Here is a 19977-nt window from a genome sequence, read left to right on the forward strand (position 1 = left end):
TCTGGCTTACACAGTTAACCCTGGTTTATTTCTCAGTGAAAGCTACGTACTTTCTGTGAAGCTGACTCAGAAATACTCCCCATTGTCAATGCCAGCTTTACTCCCGAGGAGGTATTCATTGCAATCCAAAGCTGCAAACTTTCTGAGGAGGGAGTCTGCACAGTTCACCTCAGTGGGATTTACTTCTGGATTAATAAACTCGTTGCAAAATTGTACTCCTTGGAAATTAGCTGTGGCTTGTTCTGTATGCAGGTAAAGGATTCGGCTGTAAGGCTGTCGTTCAAAGGAACATTGAGTTTGGATTTGGAGTAAGCACCAGCTAAAGATTGCATCTCAACAAACCTGTCCAGGTTTGGAATTTTAAACGTACTTAATAATAATAATAATGAGCCGCCCAATGAATTTTGACTTATGGAGACCGTTTCTAGGATTTTCTAGGTAGAGAATAGAAGCGGTTTTCCATTCTTTTCTTCTGGAAGGCTCCCTCGGACTGCGCAGCTTGCGCAAGGAATCCAACTCCTAACCTCCTAACCACAGCCAGATAGAGCTTAAAAGTACTTGCTGGAAAGGAAACTCTGAGGGACGTCTGTCCCCTAGAAATACATGTCGACTCGGTTGATTGTGGCGCATGCGCTACGCCTGAATCTACGGACCCTCCCTGTTCAATGGGCAGAACGGATGCTGTTAACCCTTCCGTGTTCCCATGGGCAAACTTCGCATCGGTCTTAACCCTCAAAAGATGCCGGAGGTAGGGAGGGCTCGGGGTCCTTTCTCGCCACCGTCGAATTCCCGACTAGAACCCCTGAATTCCTTGGAACTGTCCTAAATACCCAGCGACTAACAATAGCATAATAGTGTGTCTGTTGTCAGACGGTGGGGTCTTCGTGGGGGGTAGAGCTGCCCAACGTGTGTTGTTGCTGTTGTTACTATAAAGCACGACGGCTGCTATTAGACCTTTTCTTGCACATTGCCAGTACTCTCGGTGGTTGACTATTTATTCTACCAAGCAAATTAAATATCCAATTTTCGAAACTTTTAAAATAAAACTCGCTTTTCCTTAAAAGAGTTCTTAACCAAGACCGCATTTAAAAAAAAGAAAAGCAAAGCAAGGAAGGTACAGGCAGATTTGAAGACGGGGTAAACAAATATCCTGGTTTTTCCAACCCTCTCCGTTTTCAAAAAACAACAGGAGCCCCTCCCACACCGTCCCCCTCGGACGCTTCGCAGTCACTTCGGAGTCAAGTGGGGGGGCAGTGTAGACGTCCGAAGAGAGGACCCGCCTTGCTTTCAGCCGGCGGCGTCCGGAGTCCTCGGGCCTGGAGTTTCCCGGGATCTTTTTTTCCCCCTGCTGCTGCTCCGTGGCCGGCGCCGGCTGCCTCTCGTCGGCGCAGGGAAGCGTGGGGCCCGGCCCGCCTCGTTCACCGCGCCTCCTGCTGCCGCCGGGCGGGCGCCGCGCTGGGGCTGGCCGGGAGCAATTCCCGGGAGGCCAGCTTTCCCGCCACCTGCGGGGGCTCCTCTTCCACCTCCTCCTTCCCGGCCAGGTCGCCCGACGACACCGCACAGTCTTGCTCCGGCTCCTGGCTGCTCCCGCCTCCGCCGCTCCCGGCGCCGCGCTTCTTGTCCTCCTCCTTCTTCCACTTCATCCGTCGGTTCTGGAACCAGATCTTGATGTGCCGCTCGGTCAAGTTCAGCATGACCGCCAGCTCGACCCGGCGGGGCCGGGAGATATACTTGTTGAAGAGGAACTCTTTCTCCAGCTCCAGCAGCTGCGCCCTCGTGTAGGCCGTCCTGGTCCGCTTGTTCTCCTCCGGCTCCACCAGATAGGAGCCGCCTAAGGGAAAGGCAAGGTTGGAAACAAACGTGAGGAATCACCGTGGAAACATGAGATAATAATGGAGGGAAAAGTTGAAGGCAGCAGGAAAAGAGGAAGAGCAAATATAGGGTAGAAAGCAGTACACCTGGCGTTTGCAAGAGGTGAGGATGGGGCCTTTTGGAGGACATGAATGCGTTGGGCCTCCATGACTCAGAAACGACTTGAGGGCACCTGACAACAACGGAAACCACCACCCAGAGAAACCGCTGCGGCGGTGCGTTTTAAGGATTACAAATTGGATGAAACTCCGGCCATCTTCTGTATTTGAAGCTTGCAGAAAAGCCCTTTTATTTTGCCTGCTCTTATTAATATATATTCCGCCTTTTCAGGGACAACCCACGTAAGGCGGTTACACCTGGGGTTGGAAACAGACGTCCTAGAGCTTGGACTTGAATCTAACTGGTAGTGGCAACTAGAGCAGATTCGCTGAATCAATGACATTTCCTTAAGTGTTGACTCATTCTTCAGTCGCTGATTTCACACATTTATTCTAATCGGATCAGCAGTTGGATTTACATATTGATGTCTAGAACTACAGTACTCGATTAAGTCCGGTTGGATTGGATACAATTTATCGACTCATCGTCTTGACAAAATGTCCACCCAGTCAGTCTAAGGAATAATCCTGCACTTGTTTTTAAATTGACCGGTATGCCTTGCGCATCCACTGGCACAGGACTCGCAGTAAAGGCAGCAAAGAAACTGATTGACTAGGAAGTTTTATCTGTCATAAGCCCTCCCGGGCGCTGACCTCTACCCATTTCTTCTTGCTCAGTTATCGGCCTCTTAAAAACCCGTCAATCAATGTAGGCATAGTGGACCCAGCGGAAATAAGCACGCGTGTTGTTAAAACATCGGTACAGACGCTCAATTTTTTTTTTACTAAGAGAAAAGTTGTAAGCCGCCTTGAGTCCCGTTAAGGAGAAAGGCGGAGTAAAAAAATATTTTAAATAAACAAATTAATTAATTAAATAAGGGAATGGGAAGGAACTTTCAACCTAAACCTGTGAATAAAGTTATTCTTATAGTCAGAAAGATATTTTGAGCAGCCTGTTTCATTTACAGAAATACAAGAGAATCTTAACCTTTTAAAAAGGGCGTGTCTTTTAAGGTTCACCCGGATTGCTTAAAATTCGCTGCAATAAGAGAGAAATGAAACCCACAGGTCCATTCAGGGATTGAAAGGAATGAGGTTAAAGTGCTCCTGGCTCTAGATGAATGGGGGAGGCGGGGGTGGCAATCTGGGTCAAGGGATGCTGCCATCTTGGCGACCACAGAGAGAAAAACAAGCCATAATGTGATTCTGTCATTATGAAACCAGAGCCGGCCCGGAATGAAAGGCTCGATCAGTTACCGGGGGCGCTTCCCCCCCCCCCTTTTTTTAAAGGACTGTCCACGCTGGTACGAAATCCCAGCAGTGGCTGCAGCGCTACGACGGAGATGACTGGCTTCCTCTTTCAAAAATCCTCATCCGTAAACTTTCTCAGCAATTCGAAAAACCGGTAGCTTTAAAGGGGGCGGGGGAGGGTTGTGGTGCGAGACCGAGAAGTGCTACCAAACCACCCAAAGCAAACAAGAAAGAAAAATTACAACAATTGGGCTGAGCGCCTATTCCAGCGTCAATATCCTTCCCCATTCCAAGAGGCTTTCAATTAATGATTTTTTTAAAAAAAATTAAGGCAGTATATCTTTCAGCTCTGTGTGATCTCGCTTCTTTCTTTCCTCCCGTGTCACTCTTTCCCTCTTCTGCTTCTCTCTGCCATTCATCACCCATTCCCACCCAGTAATCCTCTCGTCTAACAACACTGTCCGACGTAAGACACGGACTCATTTGAGAGCATTTCTCAAGGGATCCCCCTCCGGCTTTTTCCTCTACCTTAACATGATTCTTACTTCTGCGTACGGTGGGGCTACCCCCAAGGCTATCGCGCCTTGTCCCCTTGAATGAGTCAAGAAGGACCCCCGATCCTAAAATGACCCCTCCACCAGTTGAAATGAAATGAAAATATCCGGGACAACAACGGAATTACGTGTTACGTCTGCAATAAGTATACACATCCGAGATAACACCCCTCCCCCAATAGTACAATTCATTTCCAAGAAAATTCATAAGACTGCGCGTGCAGGCACGAAACTGGATGAGTCCGTTCAAGTGGAGGGGGAGTCGTAAACTGAGGCCTTCCAGATGTTAACTACCCCAGTTCCCATGGGCACCAGCAACCTAGATCAAGACTTACTGGAATTGTAGTCCTAAATACATCTGAAGGACGCCAGGTTACCCACGCCTTTCGGTCATTATCTGGCCCTACAATATGTCCGGTGTGGTGTCTATTTTTAAGCATCCGATTCCATGTTCTCGGGCGTCCTTGTTTCTTTTCAACAACACTTTTTTTCTCTCGGAATTCAGTTTCAACGAGACATCTACTTCTGCTTTTGTTTTGCTTTAAATTGCAGTCCAGTAGGACCAGAATATTAAAAAGTATAGAAAGCTGAACAGATACAATCCCTAAAATAAGTAATCCGTTTCTGCGCGGGACAGATGCCGGACAGAGTTTTCGGCGAAGTAGTTCGAGGAGAACGGTTGACATCCACGAACCCGGATCCTGAAATAAATCTGCCACTTGTAAAAGGTGCCCCACAATTCCTGCAACAGGTTAAGCACAACCGCGATTTCGCTCTTTGCGATTTCTTTTTGCGGCAGTCGTTATCGTGATCCTGCCAGAAGCAACCAGCTTTAATGCCATAATCCATCCTGGACGGAACCGAGGTCACCAAAAACATGCAGGTTCACGAGTTTTCCAGAAATCTCCATTGGGTTCCATGACAACAGGGGCGCACACAGCAAGCGTAAGTCCCATAGAGTTGAATGGGAGAGGTATACAGTATATGTGGAGAGAATAGCAGTCTTAAGCAGCAGCCTTTATTTCAAACTTAATTCATTCACTCACTGGATTGTCCCCAAGATCTTGCCAATATTTTACTCGTGTCATGGCTGGTTAAACCCTGCGCGGGAGCACTAATTCACTCTTCTCTGTGTGTGTTCTGTGCCGTCAAGTCCGAACCGACTGATAGTGAGCGACCTTAATAGAGTTTTCAAGGTGAGAAATTTAAGGAGACGTTTTACCCCCAGTTTCCGTGGCCGAGGGGGGATTCGAACCCTGTTCTCCGCAGTCCTAATCCGCCACTGTCTCCTGGGAATTCTCTCTAATTCACCCTAATCGTTTTCGCTCTGTGCCGTCATGCTGTTCTCCTTGCCTTTGCATGGACAACTTGCACTCTGCCAGATGTTGTTGGACTGTCTCCCAGCATTCCGAGGCACCATAGCCAGTGGCGGGGATCGCTGGGAATATGACTCCCACCACACCTGCATGGCCAGCAGCTGCCCACCCTGGGGAAAACCTTCTCTATGCAAATGCATTTTAGAGAAGCTGTCTCCGTTTCCTGCGATGAGCTGGAGGAAGGGACGTGAGCATAACTGTGGTGCACTTCTAATGGCATTTATTTGCTGTAAGTCGCCTTTCTCACACAAAGTGGGCGTGCAGGGTATATATTTCTCTTAACAATCAAGTGTCACTGTGCAAATGGGACTTATTTTTAGGTAGGCGTGTAAGTTCTCAATGGAAGCCTTGTTTAACTGAACCCATTGGGTCCCACTCCTATGCAAATCCAATTAAACGCAATTAATTTCGGTGAAACCAATCTACCAATTATTTCATCCATAAGGCGCCACCTGTGAAAAGTTTTCCACGTGACTCAACAATAAATGTGTGTGTTCTATGCCCTCGAGTCAGAACCGAATTATAGGGATTTAAAGGTAAGTGAGATACGGAAGGAGTGGTTTTGCCACTTCCATACACCTTCAGCGAGTTTCCATGGCCAAGTGGGGATTCGAACCCTGTTCTCTAAAATCCTAGTCCGTCACTCTATCCTCTCCACTTCACTGGGAATCACAATAAATCCTCACCACAAATACAACAAAATCGTAAGCAAAAATTAATTGCCCATCAGATTATTTTCTCGTCACCAGTTCAACCCGAAACAGATTCTTGAGCAAGCCAGCTTCAAATAATTTTGATTGTGTATTGATTTCGGCCTGACCTTCTAGCCCAGGATATTTCGAGTTGTTTAATGTGGTATGGGCTGTGGGGCAGTATTGCTAACGTAGGAGACGATCCAGCCCTCTTTAAAAAACTTCTTTGTCTTACTCCCGCTGAAATTAATGCAGCGTGCAAGCTACACTTAAATGCTACTGAAATCAATGAAATGGTTGATTTTTCCTGCATTGTGCTCTTTCGTTAGACCAGCGCTAATAGGGAGAAAATCGGTTGCTTCTAATTCATACTGCACAATCATTAATTTTTAAAAAATTGAAAATAGCTATGAATAACCCATGATCTCCCCTCCAGTATAAAATAATACTTCAGACTTTGGGCTACAGAAAAAAACTTACGGCTACAATTGACTTCACTCCCTTCCCAATCAATTAGTTTATTCAAGAGGATCCTTCTAATTAATAGCATAGCATAAATGAGTTTGGGAAAGTCTGATAATTTTAAATATAACTTTAATCAATTTAATATTATTAAATATAATATTAACATATGGTTGTGCTTACTCATTTAATTATATTGTTAATAGATTCAATATTATATAATAATTAATATAATGTATTTATGTTAATATTTTACTTATTTGGGTGACTTAAATCTGACGATTATTTCATAACAAGCAAAATGGAGAGTTGGGAACATGCTCCCATTTATATTGACATTTAACTGATTTTATTGCACACACATTGATTGTCAATTCGATTTTCCACATCACATTCCTCTGACTGAAGTCAGCTGTAGTCCGTGAAAGCTTAGGCTAAATATAACTTTTTAGTTTTGAGACATGAGATGGCTCTTTCCTGTTTTTAACAAGACTATTCAATCCATCTTTGCCAAATACCCGGACAGAGAATCTCAATGGTCCTAAATGAATTTATGCATTAAAAACAAAACAAAACACTATTGACTTAAAAGTCCTTGACTTAAAATTGTTGAGCAGTGCAGCTAAACCTATCAGCAAAAGTAATTTGACGGGATCTGTTGAATTGGATATTCCAGATCTTCTGTTTAAAGATAATTTAATGTCCAGAGAGCAAACAGCGGTCACAATTTCCTGCCATCTTGAGATACTCATTGACTCAGTCAGTTACTTCCTGTTTAGTTTGCATTGGATCGAATTTCCCATGTCTTCCGAAATATCTATAATCTGCATCATGCACTTGGATTTGACTGGATTTTGGACCTGGCAGATCTACTGTGGAATCTACCGTCGATCCGGAACGGTGGGGGTTTTTTGACTTCTAAGGACCCCATAGGGAGACAACTAAGGATAAGTAACAAGTAAATACGAGATGCGCCTGTGGGGGAAGGGTGACATGCAGGATTGGACTCTGCCACTCCACACTGGGTCCTACGTATATGGTGGGGATTTTTCACACTCTCACAGGGTGCCCCCCCAAAACACTAAATCCAGTCACTAGTCCCAATAGGAGTAGATCCATTGATCGATTATCTAAAGTGGAGTCGACACTGATGTACATCCCATGGCTTTCTTCTGTCTTGGGAGTACCCGTCAGATTGCTCAAAATAACTTACAACTTGTACCAAGTACTGTAGTAGCCTCAGCAATTCAGAAAACATTTGGCTTTTCATTCAAATGCTTTACCAGTATACAGTGGTAAAGGAGGTGGGCAGACTTCAAGCTGAAATCACCTACACTTAGTGTCTCACTAGAAGGAGATATGGAGTCTGTTGTCAAAGAGCTCTCTCTACTGAAAACTAAGGAATTTGAAATCCAAGACTATGTTCTTTAGGACCAGAAAACTGAATACAGTACACTTCACAGGCCTTTCACACAAAAATACTCACCTAATTACTCAAAGGTTTCTTAGCATTTGCTATATAAATTACCCTGAGAGCTAGCAATAGTTTAAATAGACATGCTGCTTGATCCTGGTTAGAACCACCATTTCTAAAATTAATACTTAAAGTATTTCTTCCAAGTTATATTTTTATACCAGGAGTACTTGTTTAGCTGATGTAGGTGGATCTCCTACTCATGTTTAGCTGTGTGTGTGAAGTCACACACTTAACACACCAGGACTTTTTTCTTAGTAAACAGGCAGCATTAGACAGCAGATGCCCCATTAAGCCTTTACAAAAAAATGATGGTTCCCGGATGTGCACAGCTCCCAGCTCACCTCAAGTTCATCTGTGCCATGGCTATTTTGGGACATTCATTTATCATTTTTCTATCCTGTGCCTGATGAAGTGAAATTTTATTCATGAAAGCTTGTGCTGAATCTTTGGTTTCTAGTGGTCTAAGGGTATCATCTCTTCTACATTTTGATGTATGCAGTGTTACTACTGTAGATTTGCCTCATTGATGCCCTGTGAATGACTTAGGAAACATTTTTATTGTTCTCTCAAAGGGGAGCCACTATTAGTCTGCCTTGCAAAAAAGTATGTGTGCATTTTTTCATTTGCAAATAACAAACAGTGAATATACAAAAAGTGTCAACTTCCACCTTAGCTTGATTTAATCTGCTTCCATGTGGCTGGTTATCATCTGGATCAACACAAGGCCATGAAACTAATGAAGCTTAAGCTTCAGGGCCCATAATCCTGGAAGGGTCCCCAAAGCGACTTTCATTCACATTTTAAAAAAAATTGTGGTAATCCGCCATGGAAAAAACTTTGAAGAAGAAACAGTAACAGTAGTTACCCAGAGTTTGTTGCTGGTTGTGAAGGGCTCCCCATAACAGTTCAAGCTTCAGGGACCCAAAAATGTAGCCATTGCTTGAGATTGCATAATTTGTGAAATTCTGATTGCATCATTGTGTATATTCTGATATATATCAAATAACAATTATTATGGGAATCAAAGAGCACATTACCCATTGAAAACTATGGTCAATATTTACACAGCTGTGATCAGTTATTATAAGGATTAATATCCTTCCTGCACAACTAATATTTCCAAGATAATTTCCCTAAACTGGGAAATCCAGTGTGGCTGGAGTGAGATTCAGGAGATGTGGATTGAAATAACTCCTGAGCTATGGAAATTCAGTGGGGTTGGCAAGGGTAAACCATTCCTTGTGTGTCTCATAGACCTAAATGCTCTGTACTGTTCATACTGTTTCTGTTCAATTACATTTATCATGGTTTAGAGCTGAAATATTTTTATATGTGCATGTCTCTACATTCCTATGTGTACATGAAGGTTTATCCTGAGATTATACTATATGCATATAAAATATTTATTTGGGAGTTCAAGCAACTTTGAGCCCACACTTCATTTTGCAATCATGTTTGTGGTAACTGATATTTAATATTATGGTTACATGTATGTGTCTTGCAAGAAAAGGAAGGAAAGTATATGACAGGCAGGGCTCTAAGATCACCATATGAGTGCATAGGAACCAGGAGGCCCTGAGTTGTTTCGAACTTCACACCAGCAGTGAATGTGCGTTTGTAGTGTTCATGAAAATTGATTACTCCTGTGAGTAGCAGACCATTAGAATGCTGATCCCACTGTACAATTGTTGTTTCACTCACCCCCAGTACAAATCTGCCTTTGATAAATCATTGAATCCAAAGCCAGCCAGAGACAAACAATAAATAACATATTTACTTATAAGTTACTATATTTGTTATGGATGGGGGAAACCACCTGGGGAACCTTGTGCATTATATGCTAAAATACCTTAACTGGCTTTGGGTTCTATTCTCCTTGATTGCAGTGAGTGACAGTGCTTACATTTCTTTTTCTACCTAGTCAGTTGCAAAGCATCTTTCAACCCTCACTGGAACCAACCACCTGGTGAGTCATGTGCATAGGAGAGTGTGGAAGATGTAAATACTGTGGGAGCACTAGGGTTAACATTCTCATATCTGGCAGCAAGACATGAGAAACAGATGGAACACTGGAGCTACCATGGACAAACAAGGTTGCACTACAGCACATAGCAGCCATTCCATTTTCTACTGCAACCTAGTAGAATCCCTTCCCAAGAGACTATGGGTTTTGGATCTGCTTCACATGTTGTAGGGCAGCTGATCCACACCAGTGCATTTAGCAGTTAAATTCTACATGAAATGCAGGTATAATGAAGTTTAGCCAACAGACATTGATGAACTAAGTGGATATGCACATCTTCCTAAATTACAATGATGTGCCCTGAAGTTAATTATCATAGGTATTTCACTCTGTCTAGCAGCAAATCAATCGCCAAAATCCTGGCTGAATAAATCTGTCTTTAAAATGAGAGTAGAAGTGTGATTTGGAGAGTAGAGGGCAGCCTAACTTGTTGGGTGGTTCCACAGCCTAGGAGCAGCCACGGAAAAGGCCATGTCTTGTATCCACACACACACCCAGCTGTTTTAACATCAGTCTTGGGGGGGAGGGTTAAAATGAAATAAATAAATAAATAAATAATCTCACACACACACACACACACACACACACACACACACACACACACACACACACATCAACTGAGAATTTCAGTTGTTCATTGGTTTTAGAAAATAATGTAATAAATAAAAGAAAAAGATTGCAATCAATTTATCTAGGAGTAAATCCCGCATAACTCAGTGAAAATTACTCTTCAGTTCAAACTGTTAAGGTAGTAGAAACCCTATATCCTAGTCATATTTAGTGTACAAACATACTCATAAAACAATCCACTGTACTTAAGTAGGTTTAATCCTTGGCAATGAAACTTAATTACAGATTTAATAGGTTGCTAAGTGTTTTATTTGAATAATGAATAAACCAGGCAGCTGAAAAACAATACTTTGATTCTTCCATCAATACGTTCATGAATTGTGAACACTGATGAATGGGTTTTCATCCTCCATATTTTTGTAAAGATGTGATTGCCCCATACATTTTCCATTTTGCTTTCATACATATAATGTATTCAGGTGTGAACTGAAGCAAGCCTTCAAGCCAGCCAAAGTGAATATAAGCCAATTCTGGATTGAATATCAGTAACACAAGGTCCCTTCCAGCTCTACTGTTAAGATTAAACCAGCAACTGATGTCAAGGTTGCCCCTCTTAAAAATTTCAATTAGACCATCCAGAGTTGAACATATTTCTTTCAGTTTCCAAAGCTGCACTTCTGAAAGTGAAATACTACCTTTCAGTTCACTTATTGTAGACTCACTGGCATTTGCTGATAAGCATTGACAGACATCAAATATGACTTCAACAAATAGGATCTAGGACTGCAGGCATGCCAAGCTATCTTAAAACCATCATGGATGAAAACCCCCATGTCCCAAGACAGCAATCAAAATATTGTGCATGTCAAATCAAAATATAACATAGAAATCAAAAAGATTCCTCGAACATTTGGCAATGTCTATGAAGAATTTTAGTGGGAAAGCTCAGACTACCTCAAATGAAAACAACCAGATTTAATTCTATTGCAACACACACACAGTGTTCCTTTCCCAGATATGTTGACAACAATACTCATCATCCTCAGCCAAAGTGCCTGGGGGGGCCAAGCTGGTTAGAGACAGCTTGTAGCCCAAATGTCTTAAGGCCTCTGGACTGATAAAATTTGTACTGGTCAATTAGGCTTAACTGTTCCTAACTTGGCTTACATATTTCCTCCAAACTGTGGTGGTGCTGCTCAGCAAATTCTCTTTACAGAATAAGGAAAAGTAGAAAATACAGTTAATCATAGAGCATTGTCTACTCTGGTACTCAAAAAAAATCTTGAGCACACGGTCTCAGTTCTGGCCTTTAGGCAGAAAGATTGGGACCTCATACAATTAATTTTAAATGATGAATCAATTATGAGAACCATGAATAATTTCATTTATTTTTAACGTTTCCTACCGGGAGCTCAAGGTAATATACACGATTCTTCCTACCTATTTGAACTAAATTTGAAACATTAAACCTATGAAGATTTTCTTTGGCATGCAACTTTAAAGTATTATTCTGGCCAAAAGACACCATGCAGACGTCTCACATTTATACCTAGGGCTGCAATCCTACACCAACTTTCTTTCAAGTAAGCTCCACTGAACAAACAGAGACCTTTTTGGGTGTAAACATGAACAGGGGTGTGCGCGCCATAAATCTATCTGCCTGTCTATCTACAGAGCGCATGCTAGGGAGTGCATCTGGAAATGTCTGGATATTTGGAGAGAAAGACTTCCAGAAAAATTCCCATTATGCTTTATTGCAATAGCCATATGACAGCAGGATTACACTAACACACTGCATGGGGGTGGTAACCTTCTCCAGAAGCAAACCATACTTTACACAGCGAAGGCCTTGAGGACGAGACTGGGCATTTCGGAGGATCCAATCTAAAGAGAAAGTTTACAATTACGCACAAGCTGCGCACAGGAGGAAATCTACGAAGGAACTCTTTATCAAAAATTTGTATGATCGTTCCATATTGCAGCTTTTACATCCAAGTATTGGTCGTTTAGGTATAACGGCTGATAGATTTCTCCAGAGTCAAGGTATATTGGATTGCAGCCTTGGATCAGAATCGTTTCCTTTCTTGAACTGGCCACAATAAAGGTCTGTTGCCCCACGATCAAACTTCAGGGAGCTGTGCGACCTCCTTCCTTCTGTACAGGTGCTCCCTTTATTTTCAGTGAGTTTGTAGATTTTTCTTCCATTGATTCTTTATGCTGTGCAGACTCTATCCGTCGGACTGCACTCTATGGGATTTACTTCTTCGAAGACGCGCTTAGCATTGCCGATGCTCTAACCCTCAACCTGTCAACTCAGACGTCAAGTTCTGCTGAGTTTAATGGGCCTAACTCCGGTAAAAAAGTGTAAAAGACTGCAAACAATAGTAAGGAAGTTCGCCGTGCTGATCCATAAGAAGAATCTAAAATCCGGGACAGACACTGCTTTCATTAGGACGGCCCAAATAGGCACCATAGCGTGAGCAAGCTTTGAAGATGGATTGATCTCTTCACCAGGCATAGTTTTAAAAAGCCAGAGAAGGAATGGAAAGGGAATTCCGGGCTGACTGGGTATATAACATTTCATGCGTTTAGAGGACAGAAGGCCACCTCAATCACATTAAATAAATAAATAAATAAATAAATAAATAAATAAATAAATAAATAAATAAATAAATAAATAAATAAATAAATAAATAAACAAACTAACTAACTAACTAACTAACTAACTAACTAACATATTTTAAAATATATTGGTCTTTAAAAGTGCTAAAATACAAATTGTTCATATTTTATTTATAGTACTAACCTACAGATGTCAACTCAGAAGTCTGATAAAATGCTGATGCCTATACAAATTCACAGAAGTATACGAATCAAATTATTTTCTTTAAAAAGATTTGTTATTTCAGCTTCCCTGAGTGTTTCTTTTCGACCACGTGAGTTTTTCTGTTTTTGTCTGGCATCTTTTTTTTTGCCTCCCTGTTTTGGCACCATCTGACCACAGGTGAAGGCCTTTTTCCACTGTCATTTCTCAGGGTGAGAAAATGCGAAGGGGACCCTCCCCCGCCTCCCCCTTTCCTGCTATCTATTCGAACAAAGCCCTTAATGCAATATTTACAGAAAGGCGCGACCTGGAGAGCGCAGGACGCAGGACTCGATAACATTGTTGAGCCAGAAAGACAGGAAGGTTTCCCCCGCAACAGCTCTTCTGGAGCTGGGCTCAGCTGCGACCGGGAAGTGAAACTTACTATCGCGAGTCAAGTTCCTCCACTTCTCCCTGGAGAAGAATCCCTCGACGTGGCAGGAGGACTGTAAGTTACCACCAGGTTAATAAACTGTGGGGCTGGATGAGGAGGAATGGCACAGAGCGTGACGTACTAGAAAGATCAAATCAAGGCTTTAAAAAAAATTCACAGGCCAGGCCTGGACCCCTCGGCTCAGCATTTAACTCCGACCGATTATAATGAGATCGAGAAAAGTAAGCGCAAAGCGAACAAGGGACAAGGGCTCCCTTAACGACCATTCTCGCTCTCGAATTCTGGACTGCGCTTGTGTCATTAATTCTGGGATGTTTATTTTTGAAAACACCTGTAGTTTTTGGGTGGCAGGCTGGGAAGCATTTGCTTGTGCGAAGTGAATTTTAATTTCCCCACTTTTTCATAACTTTCACAAATCAGAGTTCTTGATGGTTCATTTTAATGGGACCATTTTGGAAATTATAATTGCCTATGAAAACTCCCACCACCCAGAAACTTCCTACGCTGCTACCTATCGCCCCAACCAACCTGCGTTCCCAGTATTCCTCTCTGCTCCGTGAAAGAAAAAGATCTCTTTTAACACTCTCGCTTACCTCCGGTTTCGAATTCTACCCAAAATGTGGTACTGCTGTCCTATTGAAAAACTTGGACCACAGAAGTGCTGGAATGAGGACCAGCCCTTCTGAACCGAAAATTCCATGTTGTGATAATAATTCAAGCCCACCCACCCTCACCCCCACGATTAAAAAAAAAACACCAGTCTAGTAGAGCTTACACAATATTTGGGAATTTGTCCTAGGCCCAATATGGCCACCACTGCCTTTAGCTATAAATTTGCTGTCAAGGGTCACCACCTGGTTTGCGACTTTTGGTTACGTGCCTGCAAGGAACAAATCCAATTCCATTTAATAGGATTTATTGGGTCCCAATCCAGTGTAACCTTCCTGCACCAGGGGACTAACAGTTTATCTCTCGGAGTTGTATTTTCTTGCAAAGTCTACCAAATCTCACCTGGAAAAACTGCAAACGATATCCCGAACTTAATGTCAAGGGCCCTGTGCATGGTTTTTTTTAAACAAAAAGCAAGTATCACCCCCTCAAAAGCCCCAGCAAATCAACTGATTGATTGCCAAAGGAGTAGGGTTGTTCTCCAACCAAAACAACAGACCCCCTCAATCCTATCACATTTGACAGGATGCCATGGCCCACCAAAGGGGAAGCGAAAGGATCTAATTGTTCAGATTGACTTCATTTGGGGGAAAGTAGACCTCCTAATGTGGAAACACTAGCATTCTCACTGATGTCAGAAAGACCCAGCACTCCAAGAAATTTAATTTTCCTATGGATCTTAAACGCTCCTAAACTTCAACGTACTGGAATTTCCGTTGAGGGTTGGAAAACACCCTATTATACATTTATTTTTAAATTATTATTATTTTTAAAAATTGTTTTGTTTCACATCCTAGCACGTATGAGTTAAAGGAGGTGGGGGATTCTTTAGAGTTTCTACTGGGTTTATTTCAAAATAAATGGGTTCTGAGGATCTCTGTATTTGAATGGCTGCAGGTTGGAAACGCCAGGAAGTTTTGCTGCCTTTCTTGGTGTAAGACGAAAAGGCCAAACACGTCCACGAAGAGTAAGGGCTGAATCTCGGTTGGCCTTGAATAGATACTGTGCCGCTCAGCTCCTGATTTCCATTGAAATTGGCCTTTTAATACTTAAGGTCCAGCTTTATAGGGATATAGGGACGTCGTGTGATTAGCAGATAATCCTGCTCACTTTAGGTACAAACAGAGAATCCTCGGGAACACGCGCATCTCCATCAGTCGCCAAAGTAACCAGCGCACCTTTTTGCCAAAGGAATAATGCGCGCCTGGATTCCGATTGGTAATCCACGCAGGCTGTCATTGGATCTCTGCTTTCACAGACTGATCGGTTTGTCTGCGTTCCTAATATTATGCTTCTTCCAAAACTCTGCACCCATAGCACATTTTTAGTACAGGCCATGCTAAGAGGCATGCGCAAAAGTGAAGATATTTTAATTGTGCTTGTATATTTTTTGCTTTCAGCAAAAGTGTGACTTAACTTGCACGTTCAGAATCGGAAGGTGAACCCTAATTCCTTGTCAGCCGCATACAGCAGATCTATCTTATACATTTTAGTCCCGATTCAGTTTTAAGGAATTTAGGGGGTTTCAAAGGAAGACTATGATTATGGGCTTGCAGGTTTTTTTTAATACAGTATATTGATTTCTTTCCACAATTACCTATCTCAAAAGGATATTTACGATCGCTATCTGTTGGGTTTCAGGAGTCAAGAGAGGGAGCGGAGGGTTTTCGAGAAAGATTTTCTACCTTCAGGAATAATGCTTGGTAGTTAACTACTTAGTTACTCACACTTTAAAGTTGTTGTTTGTTGTGTGCAGTCATAGGGCACATGACGACACAGGGCATTTTCAAGGCATTTGAAACGTTGAAATCCTGAAGCCGGTTGGCGCAAACTTATGCCTGTTTAATAGGAAGTAAATCCCGCTTTACTATTAGGATCTTGGAAGTCACAAAATCATAAACTGTCATAATCCGAAAGCGACTTGATAGCGCACCGTCTTTAACGCGCTTTACGAAGGAGTTTAGGTCACTAAATGCCATTGGTCTCAGTGAGTTTTACTTCTGAGTCAATACGGCTAGAGACCCAGAAAGATTGCTCACTGATGGTCAGTAAGGCCAACACTCCGATCCACGACGCCTGGCTTTTAAAATCCATTTCGACCCCCCTTCACTGAGAACAAGTTGATTTCCAAAAGCAAAGCCGAAGACCTGGAGTTAGGAAGAGATGGAAAAAAAATTCCCATTGCAGCCCTAGAATATTTTAGCCAGAAGGGCCAGTGGCTGGCTCCTGTTCTCTGGGAATGGTAGTCCAGAAAAGTAACGCTGCCTATTAAGACCGTGCGCATCTGGAGCTTATTTCCAGTGGTGAAATCCGGACGCAACCGCCTAGCTGCAGTGTGCGCACGTTTTCCAAGCCGCCGCTTCTCAGTTTTGCCAGAAATGGTTGCTTTTCTGTTAAATGATGACCTCTTGGCTTTGTTCATTAGCCGCACCAAAGCAGGTATCCAAGCAAGCTATTAGCTACCGACGCAGATCCTCGTGCTACTCTGGCAAACGCGGGTGAAAAAGCCTCACCCACACCGGATGAAATTTAATTTATAAACCCACAACTAGCTAATAATAGCCATGGGATTTTAAATTATTTTAACCGGAATTTGGAAGACTGAAATAACTTTCTTTTTTTTTCTTTCACGAGCATTCTTTATATATATATCAAAGCAAAAGTAAGTCAACTACAACTGAGTAAATTGCTTTAAGTCCATGGTCTTTGAAGTACGGCGTTCATTTAGGAAGGGAGTGAAAATTGAATATAAAAGGGATTTCCCCATCTACCCTAATCGCATCGGATAAAGAAATGCATAGACCCCCTTCTCCCCACAAGAAATTGGCACTGTTGGCATTAAAGAGCCTGGACATTCGTTCTCCGTTGGGCTCTAACAATACACAACACACTAATCGTCTCCTTCAAAATATTTGCCAGGCAGCCCTATTCTAATTAGTTTTAAGGATTCCTGGCGATGAGGGAAACAACGCTTCGCATGTGTCTGAAGAATATGCACAGTTTACTACCACTATGATTAAACCAGACGGATATGAGAGAGGACCATGGAAATCTGCAATCAAGAGAGAACGCTTTCCAAGCTTATGCCGGAGTCACTCCTTCAAGGCTACACCTAAACCAAATGGAACCAGATTCTCAGTGGGTTTCCGCAGTTTGCTTCCGTAGATTTAGAAGTCAAGATTGTACTACAATTGCCAGCTAATGAGTTGCTGGTTCTACCAGGGGGGTGGGGCGCCTTCTTTGCCTGTAGGTTGGTGGCTTCACAGAAAGGGATGATCAATAACAGTTAACTCGTTCTTCACCCTTCGCGATTTCTTGTTGGGTTTTCGAGATTTCCCATATGTCGAAGGCGCAGGTTCACCTTTGCTATTCCCAGTGAGCTTGCAAGGCCTAGCCAGGGATTTGAACCCAGGTCTCCTGAATCCTGACCACGCTACACTCAAGATTTATTATAGCCCAACGGAAGAGGAATGTCTTTGCTTTTCTGTGGGGCCTTGATCTGACACAATGGCCTTTTGGAATTCGAGAGTCATTTAAACCTATGCATATCGGCTTAAAAGTCAGCCCCACTGAACTCAGCCCGATTCTGACGCTCGCAGACCCACAATCACAGAGCCATATGTATTACTTACTCCCCTTGCTGAATGCTTCGTAACGTGGTCAAAATAAGCAAGCCAATATCTCTCCGCTAAAGGAAACGGGGGGCGGCGGTGAGGGGGTGGTGGAAGCTTGCAATCCAAAATGGAGAGTAGACACGAGAATAAGAACAGCTTGGAAGTTTCTAAGAAAAGTTGCACGAGGTCAGACCTCCCCTTCCTCGCGAGAATCCAAGTCTGTGGTCAGTAACGCGACCGCACCTCTAATCCAGAAACTGAAGTGCTTGGAAACACCGATGATCAGATGACAGGGCATCTGGGTGACAGCCCGTGGACCCCCTCTGCAGAAGGAGCGGATCCCTGGGCAGTCAAGTATTACACATCGGTTTCTCAAGAAGCCACTCCCTCCGTATGAACACAAAACACGAACTCTCTAACCTAAAAATAATTAAATACACCACTAGGCTTCTCTCTCTCTGTTAAAGAGTTTTCCCTTTAGTATGTTTCCGCAAAAACAAGCCAAGGCGGTAATTGTGTGTGTGTGTGTGTAATTCTTGAAGGGAGCACATTTCAGGGCCATTTTCCCTGTTACACCATTGATTTGGTGTCGGTGGCACTCTTGAATGAGCCGCAATCCGGAGCACGTTCACCTTCCCAGAAATTTCCCCTGGACACAGTCGGACCCCCTTTGCCCAGAACAGCAGGGGATCCTTCTGGGAATCTGGTCGGGATGGCTGGCGAGAAACTTGCAGGGGCTCCCCGTCATCATCCCCCTCGAGTTCCAGCGTCCTTTGTAAAGGCCCCACTTCCATGCCAGACTGGAAATGCCTTTTTTTCCTGACTTGGCAGCCAGGTACTAAGTTACTGCATTGCTCGGAAAAGTTACTTTTGGCACCTCTGACACCCAGAACCCATCCTGTCCACATGGCCCTTGGCTGTGCGATTCGGGGATTCGGGGAGTTTTCGGTCTCAAGAGTAACTTTTCCAGGCGCTGCGCCTGCCACGTTGAAGGCCACAAGCGCGTTCTCTCCGAGATGCAAGCAGCCTTCTTCTCCCGCGGGGCTCAAAACAGAAAGTGGAGTGACGGGGGCGGTGAGGGGAGGGAGGGGGACCGAAAGGAAGAGGAAGGCGTCTCTCCTTACCCGTGCCAGCCCACTGTCCTTTCCAGGCGTGCGATTTGGTGGATTTCATCCAAGGGAAGGGCAACGGCGCCCTCGGCTCCTCGAGCCCCCCAGGGTCCGTCCCGTCTCCAAAAGGGAGCGCTTCCTGGTGCGCGTGAGCGAGCTGCGGATGATGGTGTTGATGGTGGTGGTGCTGGTGCGGGTGGGGTTGGAGGTGGGAAATGCCGGGATCTTCCGTGATAGGGGGCACCTCGTAGGGGGAAATGTCTGGCGGGCTGCCTTGTTCCAAGGCTCCCAAAACGTTGGGGTAAGGGGGCTGCGGAGGCGGCGGAGGCTGTTGCTGGGGCTGCCGGCCCATGTACAGGCAGGCTGGCGGGGTCTGGCTGTTAAAATCCTGGGGCGGCGCTCTCTGGAAGGCGCACGCCTCCTTGTAGAGTTGGCTGGCGGCGTAGTACTGGTCCTCGGCGTTCATCGCGAAGAGGGCGAGCGAGCGGGCGAGCCAGGCGCTGAGCGGCACCCGCCCCAAGCCCTCGGGCTCAGCCTTTGACAGGTTCGCCTCACCTGCCCGAGGTGCTGAAGAAGCCCCGAGGACCGGGACACCTGGGGGAGTTTTCCATTGGCTCCCTGGCAAGCCACGTGAGAAGGGATCGGGGCCTCATTGGGCGGCCCTTTTCCAATGAGAAGCATCCTTCCTTAAACTTGGGACCCTAGCCTTTCTTTCGCTTTCTTCCTCTGAAGAAATGGATTGGCTTGCTTCTTATTTTGTACGCTCGGAAGTGACTTAGAGTGTTTCCCTTCTTAACGCAGAATTCCTGATCCAAACAGGGAGGGTGACTCATCCCCTAAAATTTGGAATCTGTGTGATGCCGAATGTTAAGTTTTGGGGAAAGGCTGCTGTAAACAAGATCCATCCAAGGTGGGTCTTGCCCCCTTGCCATTTAGGGGAAGGTCTTGCCCTT

The 19977-nt window shown here is 44.0% G+C and overlaps 1 protein-coding gene across 1 annotated transcript; it reads right to left on the reverse strand.

The window, feature by feature from the left end:
- Nucleotides 1-977: 977 nt before the first annotated feature.
- Nucleotides 978-19597, reverse strand: PDX1 (pancreatic and duodenal homeobox 1). Its single transcript, XM_072993212.2, has 2 exons — nt 19040-19597; nt 978-1831 (listed from the first exon to the last, which is right to left on the reverse strand). The coding sequence occupies exons 1-2, from the start codon at nt 19488-19490 to the stop codon at nt 1419-1421; spliced, it is 864 nt and encodes a 287-aa protein (XP_072849313.2). The 5' UTR covers nt 19491-19597; the 3' UTR covers nt 978-1418.
- Nucleotides 19598-19977: the final 380 nt, after the last annotated feature.

This window comes from Pogona vitticeps, chromosome 3 (genome assembly GCF_051106095.1).
Source record: "Pogona vitticeps strain Pit_001003342236 chromosome 3, PviZW2.1, whole genome shotgun sequence".
Classification (NCBI taxonomy): domain Eukaryota; kingdom Metazoa; phylum Chordata; class Lepidosauria; order Squamata; family Agamidae; genus Pogona; species Pogona vitticeps.

Coding starts and splice junctions, on each gene's coding strand:
- PDX1 (XM_072993212.2), bottom strand. CDS start 19,490: ATGAACGCCGAGGACCAGTACTACGCCGCCAGCCAACTCTACAAGGAG. Junction 1,832..19,039: donor AGGACAGTGGGCTGGCACGG/GTAAGGAGAGAC, acceptor CCTTTCCCTTAG/GCGGCTCCTATCTGGTGGAG.